This window comes from Pteropus medius, unplaced genomic scaffold (genome assembly GCF_902729225.1).
Source record: "Pteropus medius unplaced genomic scaffold, Ma_sr-lr_union100, whole genome shotgun sequence".
In the NCBI taxonomy this organism is placed as follows: domain Eukaryota; kingdom Metazoa; phylum Chordata; class Mammalia; order Chiroptera; family Pteropodidae; genus Pteropus; species Pteropus medius.
This window is the reverse complement of record NW_024354500.1, coordinates 9342906-9362989: the sequence shown is the minus strand read 5'-3', so window position 1 is coordinate 9362989 and position 20084 is coordinate 9342906. Positions and strand designations below refer to the sequence as shown.

At 31.9% G+C, this 20084-nt stretch overlaps 1 protein-coding gene across 4 annotated transcripts in view; it reads left to right on the top strand.

Moving 5' to 3' along the window:
* ZNF292 (zinc finger protein 292) overlaps positions 1-20084 on the top strand; it is a 77786-nt gene that overhangs the window by 35544 nt on the left and 22158 nt on the right. For 3 of the 4 annotated variants that reach the window (XM_039853177.1, XM_039853176.1, XM_039853178.1), the window contains 4 exons: positions 4104-4258; positions 4448-4526; positions 6731-6866; positions 19295-19497. In XM_039853177.1, the coding sequence (XP_039709111.1) occupies positions 4104-4258; positions 4448-4526; positions 6731-6866; positions 19295-19497 (573 nt within the window). The remainder of the gene's footprint in view (positions 1-4103; positions 4259-4447; positions 4527-6730; positions 6867-19294; positions 19498-20084) is intronic. The other variant, XM_039853179.1, reaches the window with a different exon arrangement.

Below are 20084 nucleotides of genomic sequence, written 5' to 3'. Positions count from 1 at the left end.
ATAGTTAAGAACGTAAACTCTGAATTCAGACTACTAGGGTTTGACTCTTCTCTCTGTCTTAAGTCCATCTGTGACATTGAGACTTGTTACTTTAACTTCTTTATGCCTCAGTTTGTCCATTTTTAAAAGAAGGATATCACTGTAATTTACCTAGTTACTAATAGGTAATAAATGTAAAACCTCTTAGAACAGTGCCTAGCAGATAATAAATATTCAGTAAATATTATTTCTTATCCAGATTAAGCATCCTTACTTCTACCAATCATTCTTATAACACAGTTTCAAATTTTCTTATCATACTTAGTTTATAGTTTACCGATTAATGGAAGCAATCTGGTCCCTTGCAGGAGGACTTAAGTTTCTTTTCCTATCTCTTGTTCTCTATACCATCCCCCAAAATAGATCACAATGACTTTTATCTTTATGTGGGTATGTAGACATAAATATACATACATATATGTGTACACATACACATTCACACACATACATATACACACACATTCACTTATTCATTCTTGAGGGAATGTGGGAATAAAAACCATTGGTGAGACAACTAGTCTGAGACTTTGGCCCTTCTCTCACTTCCTTAGAACTCTGATTTTATTCACACATTTTCCTTTCCCCACATGGCTTTGTGCTTCAGAGAAGCAGGCTCTGTCTCCAACCTTGGAGAGTGAGATCTGATACGGGTTTCCATTATGGCTGTGGTTTTTGACACAGGTATGTGATGCAGTTCTGGCCATTGAGACCTGTTGAGAAATCTGCTTATGGGAATTGGATTGTTAGGGGTTCCTGGGGAAGGCTTCCTTGTTCCTAAGAGAGATGCATGTGAAGAGATGCTCTCATCTTTTCTTCTGGTTATTGCTGAGACTGGATAAGAAGTCCGTTTCACCTTCTTGAGACCTGGGGGTTGGGTGAGGGCACTACCTGAAGATTGCAGAGCGAAGACATAGGTAGGTCCTTGAAGACATTGTTGAGCTGCTAAACTAACCAGTTCTGGAACTGGCCCTTCCTCTTAATTTCCTATTATGTGAGAAACCTTTCTTATTGTTTATTTTGCTTTGAGTTGGATTTTCTAAACTTTTAGTTAAAATAATCTTAACAGATGAAGAAGTCAAGTTATTTCATTCTTTTGTGGCTGGGAAATTGGATAAATAGTACTTAACCTCGTGAAGTTTAAGGAATAATTGAAATAATATAGGTAAAAGGCACTTGCAATTAGACAGTGATTCCATAGATTTATAGTTCTGTTACCTTACCACAAACAGTATTTGTTTGTAGTGGACAAAATGTTTCACAGAGAATGAGGCTGCCTGGCTTTGCTAATTACCAATTGTATTAATATCGTGCAGGTCGCTGGACCCTTTGATTACTCCTTTGTAAAACAATTAAATGATCTTCATAATTCTTTGAAAAGAATATGAGTCTGATCATTGTAGGATTTGTACCTGAAAGCCCTTGTATAGAGTAAGGCAGTAGATACAAATAAGTAACTTATTTAATTGGAGAAAGCATAATTTATTAACCAGTCATGTTAGGGATGCTTCCAGTTTCACTACTGATCTTAGTGTCTTGAGAAATTAGGAAAGTTCTGTTATCAATATACTTACTGCCTGTGCATATCAACTCTCATAGCTTTATACAGATGGATGTTTGCTTTTTAACCCAACTTTTTAACTTATTCTCCTTTATGTAATCAGTATGAGTATGTTGTCAGTTTTCTTTTTGGTACCATCTCTCATAATCTGCTGCCATCCTTTTCTTCTACTGTCTCCCTGAATATATTATTCACAGACTATTAAATAGCCACCTGCCTGGTCTCTTTTTCACCAGCATCTGCTTTCTTTCCCTCTTTACTCATCTATGAAATGAAGTGAAAGGAGATCATTTTAAGGTGCTTTCTGGTTCTAACATCCTGTGATTTGTCAATTATTTTTCTCATTAATTCAAACTCTGTTAGACCCCAAAGAACTCATCTTTGATTATATATTAGAATTAAATTTAAAGAGTTATTTCATCTGAGGAAAGTAGAACGTAAAGCAGAGATGTATGAGTACCCTTTGCATAGCTAGATATAGCAAGAAATGTAGGGCTTGGGCAAGATGTAGATATATACGATTTTTTGAGGTTTTGGGTTTTTTTTTCCTGAGGGTTGGGAGACACAAAAAGGAAGCATCTTATTATTTTAACGCTGTTGGGAAATCCATTTGATATATATTTCTCTTCCAGCAAAAGTTAAAACCATTATGGAAATTGATTCATTGCTGCAAGAGGACTAATAGGGAGAAGGAACCTAAGTGTTCAGTTTAATCCATGTTAGGCTGGGAGTGTTTGTCAGGCATGAAATTCCCTAAATATGCAAACTTGTTTTTCAGAAAAGGGAAAATATTATTTAATAACTTTTTGTAAAGAGATGGATGCTAGCTAAAGTAAGAATTGTATGCATAGTTGGTGTTAATTTTGAAGTCCTTTAAGGTGTAAGGTCATTCTCTGTCACATCATCATAAAATGCCCCGGGAAAACATTAAAACCAATCATGCCAACATTTACATGTGTCACATTTTTTAGACAACAGAACATCATACTCATTTTAGCCTTAGAATTAGAAAGGTAATCAGAAAAGAATCCCAGAATGCAATACAATTAGATAAGTTTTTAGATTTTTATAAGTCCTATTGAAAGATTTTTAATGCTGACACCAAATACATGGTGACTTTTCCAATACCATTTCTCTATCTCTCCAACACCAAATAGATGTCCTACAATTTAGTTCAATTCTGACACTACCTAGAGTTAGACTCCACAGGTTAAAGGGCTCAGTGCCACAGGATAGTCCTCACTTCACATGCCAGTTGGATGTACTGGATCTCCAGGTTACCTGCACCTCTGTCCAACTTGGAGAGGAGGGTCAGGGTCTATCTGTATATGACTACTCAGAAGTGAGTTGTTATTATGTTGCTCTTTAATTTACCAGATTTTATTCTTCCTTTTTTCTTTGTTCTCTGTAATCACTTACTACTTTTGCTACTTAGAGGTTAGTAGAGAGGACTAGGCAGGGAGTATTTTCTTTTGTGTGTATGGTAGTAGAATGTAATTCATTTCCCCTTTCCTTTTTACTTTCCTTTCTTCCTTCTTTCTTACCTACCTACACATGTATATTTTTAAAGCTGCTTCTGTATGCCAGAGGATACAAGTCATCAAGTTTTCCTTCAAGATACCCTCTTTTCTAGGAAATGACATCTGAATTTCCACATGCGGTGAGATAAATCTTAAACCTTGAAGTATGAAGAGGACCAATTGTGGCAGTCCTCTATGTTATAAAAACATTTCATTAGAGTCCTACTTCATTTATTTAGCATAATTATAGAACCTTTTAGATAGTTTTTAGTAACACGATTTTAACAGTTGTAGTATCTTACTTAACATGTGGGTGTTTATTGTAGCAAGTTCCTTCCATCTCTTTATTCTATAGGATACGGCATTTTTTTTTTCTTTTTAGTAATTCTGATAAGGTAAACTTGAAATACTTCATTAAGAGATGAGGGGTATTTTTTAAAATTTAATAAATAAGTACTTTATTACAAAAATCACTCAACCTTATAATAATTCTATAATATCTTTAATATTGCTCAATGTGTATGTTGAAGGTCTAGATGATTTTTTAAATGATAAAGCTTGTCATAAAAGACAATAATGTTATATACTATAATTTTTAAATTCTTCACTGCATGTCTGGTCAAGTATTACTTGCCCAGGTGTCTTTTTTTAAAAAAAAAATACTTAAATCTTAGAAAATTTGTGGTGAAAGGTGGCATTTTGTCTAGGGAAGAGAGGACATATGCTTCCACTATTTAAAACCAAACTTCATGAAATGATGCTGTTGCTGGATGAATTAACACTGACTTTTTCTCCAATAGAGAGCTGCTGGAGATAAGACTGTGGCTTTATTACTTTGAATATTTTAATCAGTATAAACTAATTTTTGTTATTATAAATAAAAAAAAGTTATTTTTCAGGTTTCTCAGGGAAGAAAGAAAACAGTTGATTAGTCAATGTGTATTTCAGTTTACATTGAATACTTTTTATTATTCTTTCCAAAACAGACACTCCTTGAATATGCAGAGAAATGGAAAACTTCAGAAGATCCCTTACCTTTACTGGAGGTATACACAGTGGCTATCCAAAGTTATGTTAAAGCCCGACCTTATCTTACCTCTGAATGTGAAAATGTAGCATTGGTTCTGGAACGCTTGGCATTGTGAGTAGACCTTTGAGTAAATAAAAGATTAGATTTAGCTTTTTTGTTTTAACTTTATATCTCAGCTCTTATGATAGTTTAATTTTAAATAGATTGGTTCTGAGGAGTTTACTGATATTAGAATTACTCATTTTCTTTTACTTCAAATTTTAATAATTCTTTTGCACCCTTACCAATTTTGTTTTTTAGAAGCTGTGTTGAACTTTTACTGTGTCTGCCCGTTGAGTTATCAGATAAACAGTGGGAACAATTTCAGACACTGGTGCAGGTGAGAATATTTACCTATTAGTTTTAACATAGGTATATTTTAAGTCAGTTTTCTTTATGTGGTTAAACTTTAAAACATCTGAGTAATAACAAACATTAATTGCTGCTGTTATTAACACTAGTGTTTTTCATATAGTAAATGCTCAATAAATGTTTTTTTCCTAAATGAATATATACATTTATATAGATTAGTTGAATATTATACTATTCTTTGAGATCAGATAATTAGAATTTTGCCAGAGCAGTAAGAGAACACAAAAGAAAATGCCCTTATTTGCATTTAGAAACAGCTTAACTAATTGCTGAAAGCCTGCAATATGTTTTATAATAATTTAACATATCTCATTTAATTATTATGAAAACTTTGTAGGGGGTAGGCATATATTTCCCATTTTAAAGGTGAGGAAACTGAGGCTCATACTTTAAAATACTTATCTGCCCATATGTATACAGCTAATACCACAGAGTAGATATTTGAACCCAGATTCTTTATTCTAAAGCACATGCTTTTTCTCCTAGAGCTGAGAACACATGCTTTGTCTCTTTCATTTAGTGCTTTTATTCTATTTATATGAGTACTACACAATTTCACAGATATTTTGGAGCATTTTTGAGAAGGTTAAATTTTGTTTCAAGCACTAGATTGTGCTAGATGTATTATAGCTTCAAGTAAATTTTGACTAATTGGTTAAAAAGAGTGTTCCTGCTAGCTAGTTTCAAAAAGTATAGTTTTCTTATTCTAGCCAGAGTTCTTAAAATACCTTTTGGCCTTATGTTTTTCTGTAGGAGATATATTAAAGAGGATTAGTCTGAAATTTTAGAAGCACGTAAAATAAACTGGAGTTAGGCAGAGAAATCAACTTTCCTATTTAATATTAAACATTAAAATCTACATCAAGTGGAGAATTCTTGAAGTTAAGATTCATATCTTAATACTGTAGGATTCTATTATGTCTTACACATAGTAGATACTTAATAACTGTTTGTTGAAATGAAGGTGTCTTGTCCTGTTTGTCATATTGCAACTATTTGATCATGCGGTTTCTTTAGTGTAGCAGTCACTTGTACCTTAGATTTTTTTCCCAGCAAGTATTTATTTTTAGGTAAATAATTCAGAACTTCTCACTGTTTGGCATTCAGACGACAAACTCTACCACAGAATTATGTTGTTTAATTATAATACTGAATTCTTATATTTTTTGTCAACATAAGACAAACTTTTAAACTTTTTGAAACAATAGCACTAGTTGACACTTTTTTATATGAGTTAACGAGAAGGAAATAACTCTTTAAATTCTTCTGTGGTAGCTTTCAGCAGTTGCTCAAAGAAAATTTCTGAAAGCATTTGAACTTGTTGCAGTAAGAAAGTTTTTATAGTTTTGAAGAATAGACATTTGTATAAATATAGCATGAAGATTTAAGAGTTTCCATGACACTTGGCTCTTTATTTTAGAGCTTCCTCTGGTTTATTTTTTTATCTGCTTAACAGCATTCGTTTCATTTTTGCCTGTGTTAACTGTTTAAACATTTCTTCACCCCATTAGAGAATAAGCTCTATAAATGCAGGAACTACTACTTTGCCCATAGACGTTCTCATTAAACATTTTCTGAATTGAATAAAAACTATTGGTCTTTTCTGGCCTGAAGAATATGCCAATTGCATGAACAGTTGGAAAAAACTAATAAGCAAGGTTCAGTGTCAGCTTTAATAGGATTTGCCAAGGATATATAATGAATAAATGAAAAATCATGCCTTTAGTTGTTTTCTTTTCACAAGTCTCTTTTATTGGAATATGTGTAAGTTGTCACTTAGGCCTTGATGTAAATGTCATTTATTAATGGTAGAAGTTGGTGGGGAAATTTTTTTTACTAACGCAGAGGATGTAAAATGTATAAACTCTTTTATGCTATAGATATTCTGATAGCATTTTTGAGAAATAACTTTGGTTTTGGTTTCGATTTGGGGGAAAAATAATATGGACTTATTTATAAAAATATATTGTATGTATTTAAAATTTATAATTAATATAATCCTTATTGAGATTTGACTTTAAAAATCAAAAGTAAAGGAATTCACTTTGTAATATGTGAAAATTTTAAGATAAAAGTCTAATTTTTCAAAAGTTTAGTATTATATTTAAAGCCTGATAAGCTTGCTTTTCAAAATCTGTTGTAATTCTTTGGATGTTTATTTAATATTTATAGGTAGCTCATGAAAAGCTGATGGAGAATGGCAGCTGTGAATTGCATTTTTTAGCTACTCTAGCTCAAGAGACTGGGGTGTGGAAAAACCCGGTACTGTGCACTATTCTTTCCCAGGAACCATTGGATAAGGATAAAGGTAAATTTTCTAGAGAGAGAGAGAGAGAGAGAGAGAGAGAAAATCATTAGACTAGAAAAAATAAGTACTTAAAATTGTTTTGATATAATTCATCCCAGGATATCCCAAAGAAGGACCATTTTATCTGAGGTGCTTGAAGCCCTTCACTTTTATTTGGGGGAAGATGTATATATAGGATTTTACAGTATTAGCATTAACAGAAACTAAAAATTTTTTCCCAACATCTCTTTAACGGAGGAATTCCCTCTGTAACATCCGGACAGGTGGCAATCTGGCTTGTATTTAATAACTAATTTATTTAACAGATGGAAAAGCAGAAATAGGGTAGTTAAATGATTTTCCTCAAAATAGAATAAGTAATTAATGCTAAAACTCTCAAGTCTTCTGTCTCTAAGATTAGTACTCTTTCTCAAACAGCTAATTGCTCAGTCTTATTTTATCCTGCTTTGTTGTTATTGTATGATTTCAGGCAGTAAAATCCCAGTTAAACTCAAACTGCTGGTATCTTATTGGAATTAGATGGCCAGATTACTAATATGTATAACACTCAATTGTCCAGAGTTCAAAAATTTTACATACCACAAAGAGGAACACAGTTGTTTTTGGTACTTTTCTTGAGATTGTTTTGGAAAGCTTTCACCTTAACTTTTCCTGAAGTGTTTAACTAGAGGAGTAACTAATCTGCTTTAATAGTTTATTGCTGCTTTTCCTGTTGATTAATGGCAAACTCTAGGTATTTTGCTATGTGATAGTAAATTATGAAGGCTCTGAGAAGGGAGTGTTAAGCCCATTGCTTGTGAACTTTTCTGGCACTTTGATATTTACCAAAAGGCTTCCCAGCCAATCTCTAAACTTCTCTTCTGGCTGATTGTTCCTACCTGACATCCCCCTCTTACTATTTCTCCATGCTTTCCCGATAGTTCTTAGCAATGTTATCTCTTTTCTTAGTTTTCAGAAGTAGTTTATTTTTAGTACCCCTTCCTTTGTGGATATCCACAAATTAGCTACAGTGTTTTCAGGACCTTAGAGGAATGGAGAATAGACCCTCATTATTTAAAATAATAAGAACATTTAAAAGTAGAAAATCTTAGGTTTTTTGCCTTTGACATATTAGTTTTATTCCCATTATATTAATACCATGTTTTTATTCCTATAACCAAATTATACTTGCTGATGTTCTCAGCTTTTAGAAATATTGGATGTAATATATTAATAATATCAAGTACATTATACAATTCTTAACAGTTTGAAAGTACTTTTACATGCATGGTTCATTGAAGCTTCACAATGATCCTATGAGAAATATAGGCTCTTTATTATCCCTATTTTACAGATCAGAAAATGGAGGCTCAGAAAGATTAATTGTCCTGTCTATATCATATTTCCAGTGATGTGTGGCAGAGCCAGGAATTGAAGTCAGATAAATCCTCATCTTCTCTCCTTTCAGTAATATGCCTCGTTGCACCTAACCTAATAAAATAAAATTGTGCCTAGCTTAAATAAAGAAGTAACTACTTTTTTCTCTTGTCAATTTCTGAAGAGTGGTTTTGCCAAACTCATACATTATGCTAAAATGGGAAAATGAACTAGTGTCTGAGCAGATTTAAAATTTATTAAAAAAAAAAAATTCTCAATTTCTTTACTTGTTTAAATGTGCCTGACATTGTCACTGTTAACAAATGTCTCTCCCCGTCCATATGTTGTTTTATTTCTTCGTCTTTGCCTGACATAGCCTCTGGAATAGTTAGGACTGTGCAACTAAGAAGAGTTTCTATAATAGCACATGACTTTAATACAACTCATGAAGCAACCAGAGAGACGTTATATGATTAAGGGATTTTGCAGCTATAATCTTTACTTGGTTCTCTGTTAGAATGCTTCTTTGATGGAAGTTATTTTATGTTAATCACACAAACTAGAAATGTATGTTCATTTCCTCCTTTGAAAAAGTTGAAGGAGTTAACATTTACACATACATACTAACTTATTTACATTTTCAAATTTAAAGATGATTCAAAAGGATGGGGAACTTTTAGCTTTTTATACTATATATCTAGCCCTTTGGTTTAACTTAATCTAACCTACAGCAAGTTTGAAGAAAAGAGCTAGAGCTCAGAAAATAATGAGTACACCTCAATAGGCTGTGCTCATTAGTTCATTTATAGTGGGGCCTTTAAGGTTTGATGTAGTATTTCAACAGTAGATAGTCTACTTAATCCTGAATTATTTTCTTTCTTTCTTTTTATTTTTTTAATTGACTAATTTTGGACCTACTAAAACCCAGCTAACCCAAGAAATGCTCTTTGATTTTGGGGGATTGAGGGCGGGCAGGACTCAAAATTAAAAATGCTAGTTTAACTTTTAAGGTGTTAGCATCCTAGAATAAGATAACTCTAATAATTAAACCAACGTAATTCAAGTAGATGGCCTTTGACTATCACAGGAACTTTAGGCTTACATGTTACTTGTGCCCTTCTTTAGTGATAATCTCAAGATTGGAAAGGTACTGAATGCTCATTTTTTTACTCAATTTTAATTCCCTTCTGAAACATCACTAATAAATAAATCAGCCTTTGCTTGAATATTTCTAAAGTAGAGTAACTGTAGTTTAGTCCATTCTTAGCCTTCTTTTAGAAAATCTTCATTGTGAAAATTGTGAAAACTACATTCTTAGAGTTCCCATCTTTTGGATCTAGTGCTACCCCCTAAAGCCATACCAAAGTATAATTTCCTCTTTCACAGCATAGCAGGTGAGATATTTAAAGATCGCCATCATGTCGACACTTAGTCATCTTTTCTTCTGTGGACTAAAAGCCTTCTTGATGTGACATGATTTTAAATCTACAATCATTTCTAATTTTTGAGTGCATTTTGTTCATTGTTGTTCTCTTTAATTTGTGATTCTCAGGACTTAATGTGTACCCTAAATATGGTCTGGCAAGCTTTGACGTGATTGGTACTCTCTCTCCTTCATCCTAACAATTTATATTTAAGTTAGTGTGACTTAAGATGCCATCGTCTTTTTGGGTAGTCATATATTTCTCACAACTCAACGAGGTTACTAAAACCAGAATTTTTTTTTTTTAAATAAATGCTATTAAATTACATTATTGTACTTTGTCTTTTGGCACATAAGGTATTACCTTTTTTTTCCTCTTTAATTTCACTCTTTAATAAGATCCATTCTATCTCTGTAAATTCTCAAAATCTTTTTAAATCTTGGTTTTGTTACTCAAGATTTTTGTCTTTCCCATTGTCCTCTAATTAGCATACACTCTGTTGGCATCCAGGTCCTTGATATGATCATTAAAAGACTGTGCCCAGAAACCTAGTCCCTAGGATACTTATAGAAATCTTCCTGCTTGCCTTTAATCCTTAGTCAGTACCCTTTGATTATGATTGTTTTATCAAAGACACCTATTTTTCCTTCTCTCCAGTCCATGGTTCTCTGTTTTGTCTGTAAGGATTTGATGAAAGACTATAACCAATATTTAGCTAGAGTTCTGTTAAGTCAGATTGCTTAGTATTAAGGTTAATCTGACCTAATTTATTATTTTTTAAATGAACTTTTTCATTTAGAATAGTTTAGATGTATAGAAAATGTATACAGCCAGTTTCCCTTCTATTAATATCTTGCATTAGTATGATACGTTAGGTGAGCACCTTATTTCCCTACTTATTTCAGTGAAGTTCTTTCATAACATTTGTAATACAGTTATATTATTTTGCATTCCATACTGGGCCTCCTAAATAATTTGTTTTAAATTTCCATTCCTTAAGATTCCCTCTTTGTGCTATCTATCAGGTTCTATGGGTTTTAACAAATGCGTAGTGTAATATATCCACCATTACAGTATATACAGAATAGTTTCACTGCCCAAAAAAGTCACCTGTATTTTCACCTACTCAACCCTCTCCTAGAAGCTCCTGACCTGTTTACCATCTTTAGCCTTTTTAAGGTTGTAATTATAGCCTTTTTGGTCTAGCTTCTTTTACTTAGCAATATGCATTTAATATTCATCATGTATCTTTGGCTTAATAACTCATTCCTTTTTATTGCTGAATAATATTCCATTGTATGAATGTACCACAGTTTTATCCATTCACCTAGGAAGGGACATCTTGTTTGCTACCAGTTTTTGGTGTTTATGAATAAAGCTACTATATTTACATGCAAGTTTTTGTGTGAACATAAGTCTTCACATCAGTTAGGTAAATACCTAGGAATACAATTGCTAGATCATATGGTAAGACTGTTTTGTTTTGTAAGAAACCGCCAAACTGTATGCTAAAGTGGCTGTACCATTGCGCATTCTTATCAGCAGTGTTATCCTAGAGCATCACTAGCAATTGATATTGTCTATTTTGGGGATTTTAGTCATTCTAATAGGTGTGCAGTGATATCACATTGTTTTAATTTGTATTTCTATAATGACAAATGATATTGAACATTTCTCATATGCATATTTTTCATCTATCTTTGGTGAGGCATCTGTTTAGACTTTTTGGCCCATTTTTAAATTGGGTTGTTTGTCTTCTTACTATTGAATTTTAACAGTTCTTTGTGCATTTTGGATACAAGTACTTTATCAGATAGGAGTTTTGCAAATATGTTCTTTCACTCTGTGGCTTGTCCTTTTTCTTAATAATGCCTTTAACAGAGCAGAAGTTTTAAATTTTAATGAAGTCCAGCTTACCAGTTTTTTCTATCATGGATCATGCTTTTGGCATTTTATCTAAAAACTAATTACCAAACTTAAGATCATGTAGATTTTTCTCCTGCAAGTTTTATAGTTTTGAATTTTACATTTGAGTCTGTGATACATTTTGAGATAACTTGTGTGAATAGTGTAACCTAATTTATGTTTAGTGAATCTCTCTCGGCTCTTAAAGTCACACTTTTTCTGAATCATCATGAGCCATGTTTTTAATATAATTAATTTTGAGATTCTTGCTCAGGATTATATTCAGGATTATATCTGTTCCTCTAGTTTACAGTTTTACAAAAGATATCTTCAGCCCCATTTTGAAAATTACATTTTTCCACCTATTTCCATTTGCTTCATTGCTGTTCTACGCTTTAAATCTAAAGCTTATTATCAGAACCACCATAAGAATAGAAGAATTCTTCTTCTTTTCTCTGTCATCATAATACATAATCAAACCCAATTAGCAGGCCTTTCTCAAGAAGCTCCGTACCTCTACCACTTTGATTGTTCTCAGCATTTTAGGTGAGCTAGGAGTCATCTTGGGTCTTAGCTTTAATAACATTTTATATAGGTTAGTATCAAGTCTCTTACACTCATGATATATCCTTGGTCCTAAGCCTGCTTTCCCTTCTTTTATACATGTCATTTGAAAATCTCAACTCAGAGAGAGCTTTCTATTACAGTCACAGTGAATTCCTTTGGCCCTTTTTCTTCTACTTTATACTGGGATAATTTTCAGTTGCATAAATATTTTTATCAGCTTGCCAGTCTTTTCTTGAATCTTAAAGCCCTGCAGTTTGTTTTGGTTTTTTGTTTTTAATGAACCCCTTGGTTTTCAAAGGAAATTTCTAAAGCTTAAGCTTTCCATAAGGCTTATAAATCTTTCTGAATTTTATGAGAAAATAAGTCTTTTTTTTTTTTTCATTATAAACTTTGCATTTTAATGTGAACATGGAAAAATTGCTGCCTGGTTTACCAGATATTACCATACATAAAATGTAATATTATCTTAAAGGGAGAAGAGATGGGAGGAGAAAGCAAGTGATAACTAATGCTTTCCAGGTAAATAGGGCAAGGCTGGATCTGATTATTACATGAACAACTGCATTTGCTTTCTGATAGTAAATCTTCAGTTCTTTCATTCTTAGATACTTTTTGGTATATTTTTCATGTGTGTATTTGTATGTACCTATCTGTATAGCGAATGCCAAAGGAGTGACTTTGAGACCTAGACTTAAATCCATTGACTTTTTTTTGTGTTAGGACATTTCTTACATGAAGTCATTAAAAGAGCACCTTATAGTTTGCATATTAAGTATTCCTAGAAATACAATTTTCCTAACTTCTCTTTGGTTGTCTTTTTCTTTCTTTGTCTCTCCTTTGCCCTTAACTGACCTTGTCTTGTTATAAAAAAAATAAACATATGGAACGTTTTAGATTTTTTTAAAAAATCACTGCTAAATTAGATTGCTTTTACTTGCATATAACCCTTATCCTTGACATCAGTGACTCTGTATAGAATTAAGCTGCTAGAACTTAACTGCAGTAAACTTATAAAAGTGTTCACTGTCCCATGTCAGGCTGATGACATATGTTGTATTTATTTTGTATTAATGTTATACTCCCCTATTATATAATTAATTATAAATACAGTGACCCAAAAATTTTCATTACTAAAAATGATTTTAAAACACTGGCTTATTGAAACATCTTAGAAAAATACGTTATTTCTTTCTTAATGAGTGTATTTTATAATGTTATATGGATAACTATATCAGACTTTAATTAATGACTAATAATTAAATCTTATTTCACACAGATTTTAGTGTTGCTTACTAACTAGGTTGAACTATGACATGGAATTTTTTTTTTAATCTTTAAAAATTCTGTTTTATATCAATAATGTCAAAAAATCATTTATTATCATAAAGTTTACCATAATCACTTATAAAGTTTCAGATTTAAAAAAAAAAAGCAACATGGTTTAAGAAATTCTGAAATCTTTAAGTGAAAATTCTATTACTTCTAATATGTGAGAGGTGAGGTGAAGATTAAGACTATCTCTTATTGGTAATTTTGACACTGAGCTATACTTACTTACCAAGAAGAGCAGTTATTTCAATCCTGGCTGTTCTTAAATTATTTGCAGAGTTTTTAGACATACTAGTACTGGAGACCTACCTCAAGACCAAGTACATTAGAGCCTCTGATTGTCAGCTGCAGGTAGAAATTTGAGGTAATTGTGTGGCTGGGGTAATTAACCACTGATCTAGAACTTAAAGTGTTATGTTTTTATTGAATTTCTGAATTTGAATTTTTTTGGCTAAAAATGCTGAATCGATTTTTTTTAATGAATTATTTTACAGTGGTAAAAAACATAATGTAAAGTATACTATTTAATCATTTTTAAGTGTACAGTTCAGTAGTATTAAGTTCATATTGGTGTGAAGTAGATCTCCAGAACTTTTTTATCTTGTAAAAGTAAAACTCTAACAAAACAACTCCCTTTTTCCCTTCTCTACTTCATCCCTTTGTTAGCCAGCATTCTACTCATTGTTTTTATGACTTTGACCACTTTTAGATACTCATTTAAGTGGAATCACACCATATTTACCTTTTCATAACTTAGCATAATGTCTTCAAGGATCATCCATGTTGTAGCACGTGACAGGATTTCCTTCCTTTTAAAGGATGAATAATATTCCATTCTTTGCATACCACATTTTGTTAATTCAGTCATTTGTTGATGGACATTTGGATTGCTTCCACGTCTTGGCTGTTGTGAGTAGTCTGCCATGAATCTGGGAGAGCAAATCTCTCTTCAAGACTTTCCTTTCACTTCTTTTGCGTACGTGCTCAGAAGTGGGAGTGCCGGATCATTTGGTAGTTCCATTTTTAATTTTTTGAGAAACTTCCAGACTTTTTCTTAGAGATTGCACCATTTACAGTCCCATCAACAGTTTACAAAGATTCCAGTTTCTCCACTTCCTCATGAACACTTCTTTTTTTATAGTAGACATTCTAATGGATGTGAGGTGATACCTCATTGTGGTTTTAATTTGCATTTCTCTTATGATTAGTGATGTTGAATATTTTTTATATGCTTATTGGTCATTTGTATAGCATTGTTGGGGAAATATCTTTTCAAGTCCTTAGCTCACTTTTTAGTAGGATTATTTGATTTTGCCATCGTTGCTGAATTATAGGAGTTCCTTATATATTCTGGATTTTAATCCCCTTATGAGATTATGAATTGCAGATATTTTCTTCCATTCTGTACATTGCCTTTTCTTTTGATTCTGTTCTTTGATGCACAGAAATTAAGTTTGATTTACTCCCATTTGTCTATTTTTTGTTTTTATTGTCTATATTTGATTTCATATCTAATAAATCATTGCCAAGTCCAGTGTCTTGAAGCTTTTTCCCTTTGTTTTCTTCTAGGGCTTTAATACTTATTGGGTCTTAAATTTAGATCTTTAATACATTTCAAATTAATTTTTATATGGCATAAAATAATGGTGTAACTTTATTCTTTTGCATGTGGATCCAGTTTTCCCAGCACCATTTGTTGAAAAGACTGTCCTTTTCCCATTGAGTGGTCTTGGTATTCTTGTCCAAGTCTTTTGACCATATGTATGAGGGTTTGTATCTGGGCTTTCTATTTTTTTGCATTGCCTATATGTCTGTCTCTATGCTAATACCACACTATTGTAATTACTGTAGCTTTAAGTGTAAGACCTCCAACTTTATTCTATCTCCAAAAAAAAAATGCCATTGTAATTTTGATAGGGATTATTTTGAATCTATAGATTGCTTTGGATAGTTGTACATCTTAAAAATATTAAGTCTTCTAATCTGTGAACATGGGGATCTTGCCATGTGTTCTGTCTTCTTTAGTTTCTTTTAGCAATGTTCTATAGGTTTTAGTTACAAGTCTTTGACCTTTTCGTTTAGGTTTATTCCTAAATATTTTATTCTTTTTCTTGCTATTATAAATGAAATTTTTTTCTTAATTTTCTTTTAAGATTGCTTATTGTTAGTATATAGAAAAGCAGTTTATTTTTGTATTTTGCTTTTTATATTCTACAACTTGGCTAAATTTGTTTATTCTAATTTTTTTTGTGGAATCTTCAGAGATTTCTACATATGAGATCATATCATCTGTAAGCAGATGGTTTTACTTCTTCCTTTCCAATTTCGATGTCTTTTATTTCTTTTCTTCTTGCCCAAATGCTGTGAATTGGTTTTAAGAGAAAATACAAATTATATTTTTAAAAAGGAGATTGGTGATGCAGATTCATGGAGGCCCTAGGGAGAATTTTGGAATTGACTCTTTGAAGGCAAAGGGAAATCCACTGGAGTATTTTAAACTAAGAGAAGACAGTCAAGTCTTTGCTTTACAAAAACAAAAACAAAACACAATACCAGGGTCTAAGTGGAGATATGACGCAGAGTAAGAGTGGATGCAGAAGACTAGTAGAGTGCAACAAAGTGGTCTGATTAATGATTTGGGCTGGGAGAAGGGGTAAGTGATAGGAGTACAGATAGAGAAAAGTGAATGGGATTGGGTCTTTAGGAGTTAGAAATGACAGAATTAAGTGATGGATTGGATGTCTGGGTGAGAAGGAGGCAGGAGAGAACATTTTTAAGGCCAACTCCTAGATTTCTGGCTTGAGCACAACTAAGTGGATTGAGATTACATAGTATGGTATAGAGATTTTTATATGCAGAGTTTGAGATGCTTGTGAAACAGCTAGTCAGAGATGCTGCAAAGGAAATTGTGTGTGAATCTGGGCATGGAAATATATACCCGGTAAATAAGTTGACTCTACTTTAGAGGCAATCCAGGACCTAATCTAAGTTTTGATGCATAGTACTAATGTTCAATTATCATTTATGTAATTTATCACAGAAATTCAACTCATTGTAATATATTTAATTATCTTTAACGTAGGAACTAATATTTTCTTTAAAATATTATGCGTTATTTTATGGGAAGAAGGCCATTATTTCTTAATTGAACTGGATGAATATCAATTGTTTACTTTGCCATTTTTTGTCATCCAGCTCTCTTGATAGGCTTGAATATAGTAAAACCTACTTTTCTGTTCAAGTCCATAAGTATAGAGAAAATATATTAAAAAACTGCACAGAACTAAAATTCACACTATTTTTATTTTGGGGGCATGGGAGTGGGAAAAGTAGGGTAGGAAATAAAATTTGATGTGACTAGCTACCGAAGGACAAAGATTTTAGAACTTTTTTCATAAGTTTGGCAAGCTCTAAAAGAGGTAGTCTTTGATGTGATATTATATCTATAAGGAAAATCATGGTCTGGATTGGAGAGACATAGAGAAAGATACAGAAAAATGGGAAAAATGAAAGCAGTGAAAGAGAAATGGGAAAAAAGGATGGGGATAGAAGGAGGGAAGCAGGTTTTCAGTAGTTTCTTGAGTATTAGAACATAGTCTGCTTTTGATCCATTTGAATCATAAGTTTAAGAATACACAATTTTTTTCCTTTAAAACCTAATCCTTCACAGCTGTTTACTGTTATACAGTGTCATTCTAATTAGTAGACACAATAGTCAAATGAGATTTTTTTTTATCATCTCACCATTGTAGAAAGCTGGAAATCAAAAGACTCCATTATTCTGGTCCTGGTTCTGTCATTAACTGGCTTTATGAACCTAAGAAGTTACTCGCCTTCTGTGAGCCTCAGTTTACTCATCTGCCAAATGATGGAGTTGGACAAAATGACCTATAAACCCTTCTTCTTTAATATTTTGTATTTCTCTGAAATCAGTTTTGCCTTAAGTATGGCAGTGGTTTCCCATTTTAAAAACAGCAACAACTATGCTTTTTAAGTTTATATTAACATATATTCTCCTATACACCTAGTTAGCACAAAAATAATTTTCACAAGTTGTCATTCTAACTTACATGGTGCTATTTGAGAAGATTCTCCTGTTACATGGTGCTATTTGAGAAGATTCTCCTGTAAAATGTTTTGTTAATTAAATACTTGCCACCTTTAAATAATTTCTTTGTATGATTTTCAGAATTTGATTATGACTTTTTGTAGGAGTCTTTGAAATGATTCCCATACTTTGTATCGTTAAAGTTTTCTTTTAAGAGAATTATTGTATTAGGAAGCTAAAGCTGTTTTTTCAAGTCTATGGCTTATTTATAGCCAGAATAACTTTATTTTAACTTTATTTTTCTTAAAGTTTTGATTTAAAGTTTTTACACATTTTGCTTTGACAGTGAACTGACTATAAAAAGATATTTGCAATATAATTGACCTAATAGGATCAAGTGATATTAAAGAAAGAAAAGTAATATGTAAGATAAGTATGTGTAAGATATATCGTCAGAGGCACCAGAATGTTTATTGCATTTATAAACTTTATCTGTGTTCAGTCTTTATAGTTTTTGGTTTAGTTTAAAGAATAGAGAGTAGCAGGTACAAAGGTCTAGATTTCAAGAAAAGGATGAAATTTGGCATCTTGTGTTAAAATTACTTACAAGCTCATGATTTAAATACTGAGGAGCAATGATCATACTATCTTATAGATACTAGAGGGTAGCAAAAGATATTTAAAGAACAGAAAACATCTCTCATTCTTTACCTTCTAGAGTGCAAATTATATACTAGACTTGTCCCAGTCTGTTCACAAGTAGTGAAATTGTGTGTTTTATTTATAGGGCATTTAAATTTTTATTACGAAAAGTCTTCCAAAGGTTTCAGGCCAGCCATCACCAAGTAAATTTTTCAACATGATTTTCATTCTGGTTGAAAAACAAAACAAAACAAAACAAAAACAAACAAACAAAAACCAAAAAAAAATTTTAGAAAAAATTTTAAATTTATACTCGTTAAAATTTAAATTCTTCACTTACACAAAAAATAAAAATGAAATTCTTATTTGTAGTTGATCAAACAAGTACTAGAAAATTAAAATATTTGAACAGAAGAGAAATTTACTACGCATAAATGAGACAAGCAAATTGAGGTTTACTGATCGATGTTTAAAAAAAAAAACACAAACCCACCGAAGTTTCAGAAGGCTCCCCCCACTCCTTTATTTTTCTGTATATTTTAATTTGTTCTAAAACACCTATTAAAGGAAGATAGACTTTACCTTTGTAAAATGAAAAATATATTATTAGTATTGAGACACAATATTAGTTGAATCTCATCTTCTAGAGTATCCAAACATTCTTTTGTGATTATCTATATAAGTGTGTAATGCCCTAACACTGCAAATGTATTCATGTATTTGTATGTTTTTTGCTACAGGGATGCTAACCCTTGGTATTCAAGAATAAATCCTGTGGGGATTTATTCTTGCTACAGGGATGCTAACCCCTGGTATTCAAAAATAAATCCTATGGGGGGAAAAATTAGTATAATTTTAATAACATTGACTATTAGAATTTAATGTGAAATTACCATCAGTAAGTTAATTCACCTCATTCTAAATGGTACTTTCAGGGGCAAAAATATTTAATACAACTTTGAAAAGTTAGCTATATAATCTCCTTTTGCTTGTAAGATCAAGTATTTTGTGATAGCCTAACAGCAAAAAAAGGCGGGAGGCGGGGGCGGTTTAGTTCCTGTGCTTTTAAAAAAATATAAAAATATTCCTTATGAGTATTTTATTGCAAATGAATCATTACCAAATGTTAATAATCTGTTATATCTTGTTTTTTAAAGCGAATGAATTTTTAGCTTTTGAGGGTCCCATCTTGTTGGATATGAGAATTAAACATCTAATCAAAACAAATCAGTTAAGTCAAGCAACTGCTCTAGCAAAACTGTGTTCTGACCATCCAGAAATTGGTACAAAAGGTAGTTTTAAGCAAACTTACCTTGTGTGTCTTTGTACATCATCACCAAACGAAAAGTTAATCGAAGAGGTGAGTATGTTTTCTTTTGTTAGCCATTATTTTTAAAAGTGAAGAAACTTTTTAATTAAATTAGAATGCCTTTCACTTCCCTGTCTCTTAGATAATGAAAGACTATTGTTGTCAATCTTAAATGTTTGATATGCTCTTGGATAGTGACTCTAAACAGCTTTCAGAATTATATGTAATGTGATTTTATCTAGCTTCTATTTTAAATAATTTGAATCTTTTAGCTCCTTTGGCTGAATTATGGGAAAAATGGCTATGACTTAAAAATTTAGTAGGATATATTTGTCAGCATTTGGGCCTTCAGTTTTACCTGACTTTAAGGTGCTTACAGATCTTTTTAACTGACTAATTTAAGTAACTTTATAAAATGTGTATGATTTCCTCCTAGGAATACTTTATCTGTTTTTTATATGCTTTACATATATAGTAAGTTTTATATATGTAATATATATGTAAACTGTATCTCTCTTCTTATGTGTGTGTGTGTGTCAGAGAAAGTATTTCTAAGGGGAAGTCATAAATAGATATAGCTATCGAGAGCTAGGTATCTGTGTGTGTGTGTGTGTGTGTGTATTATATATATATTATAT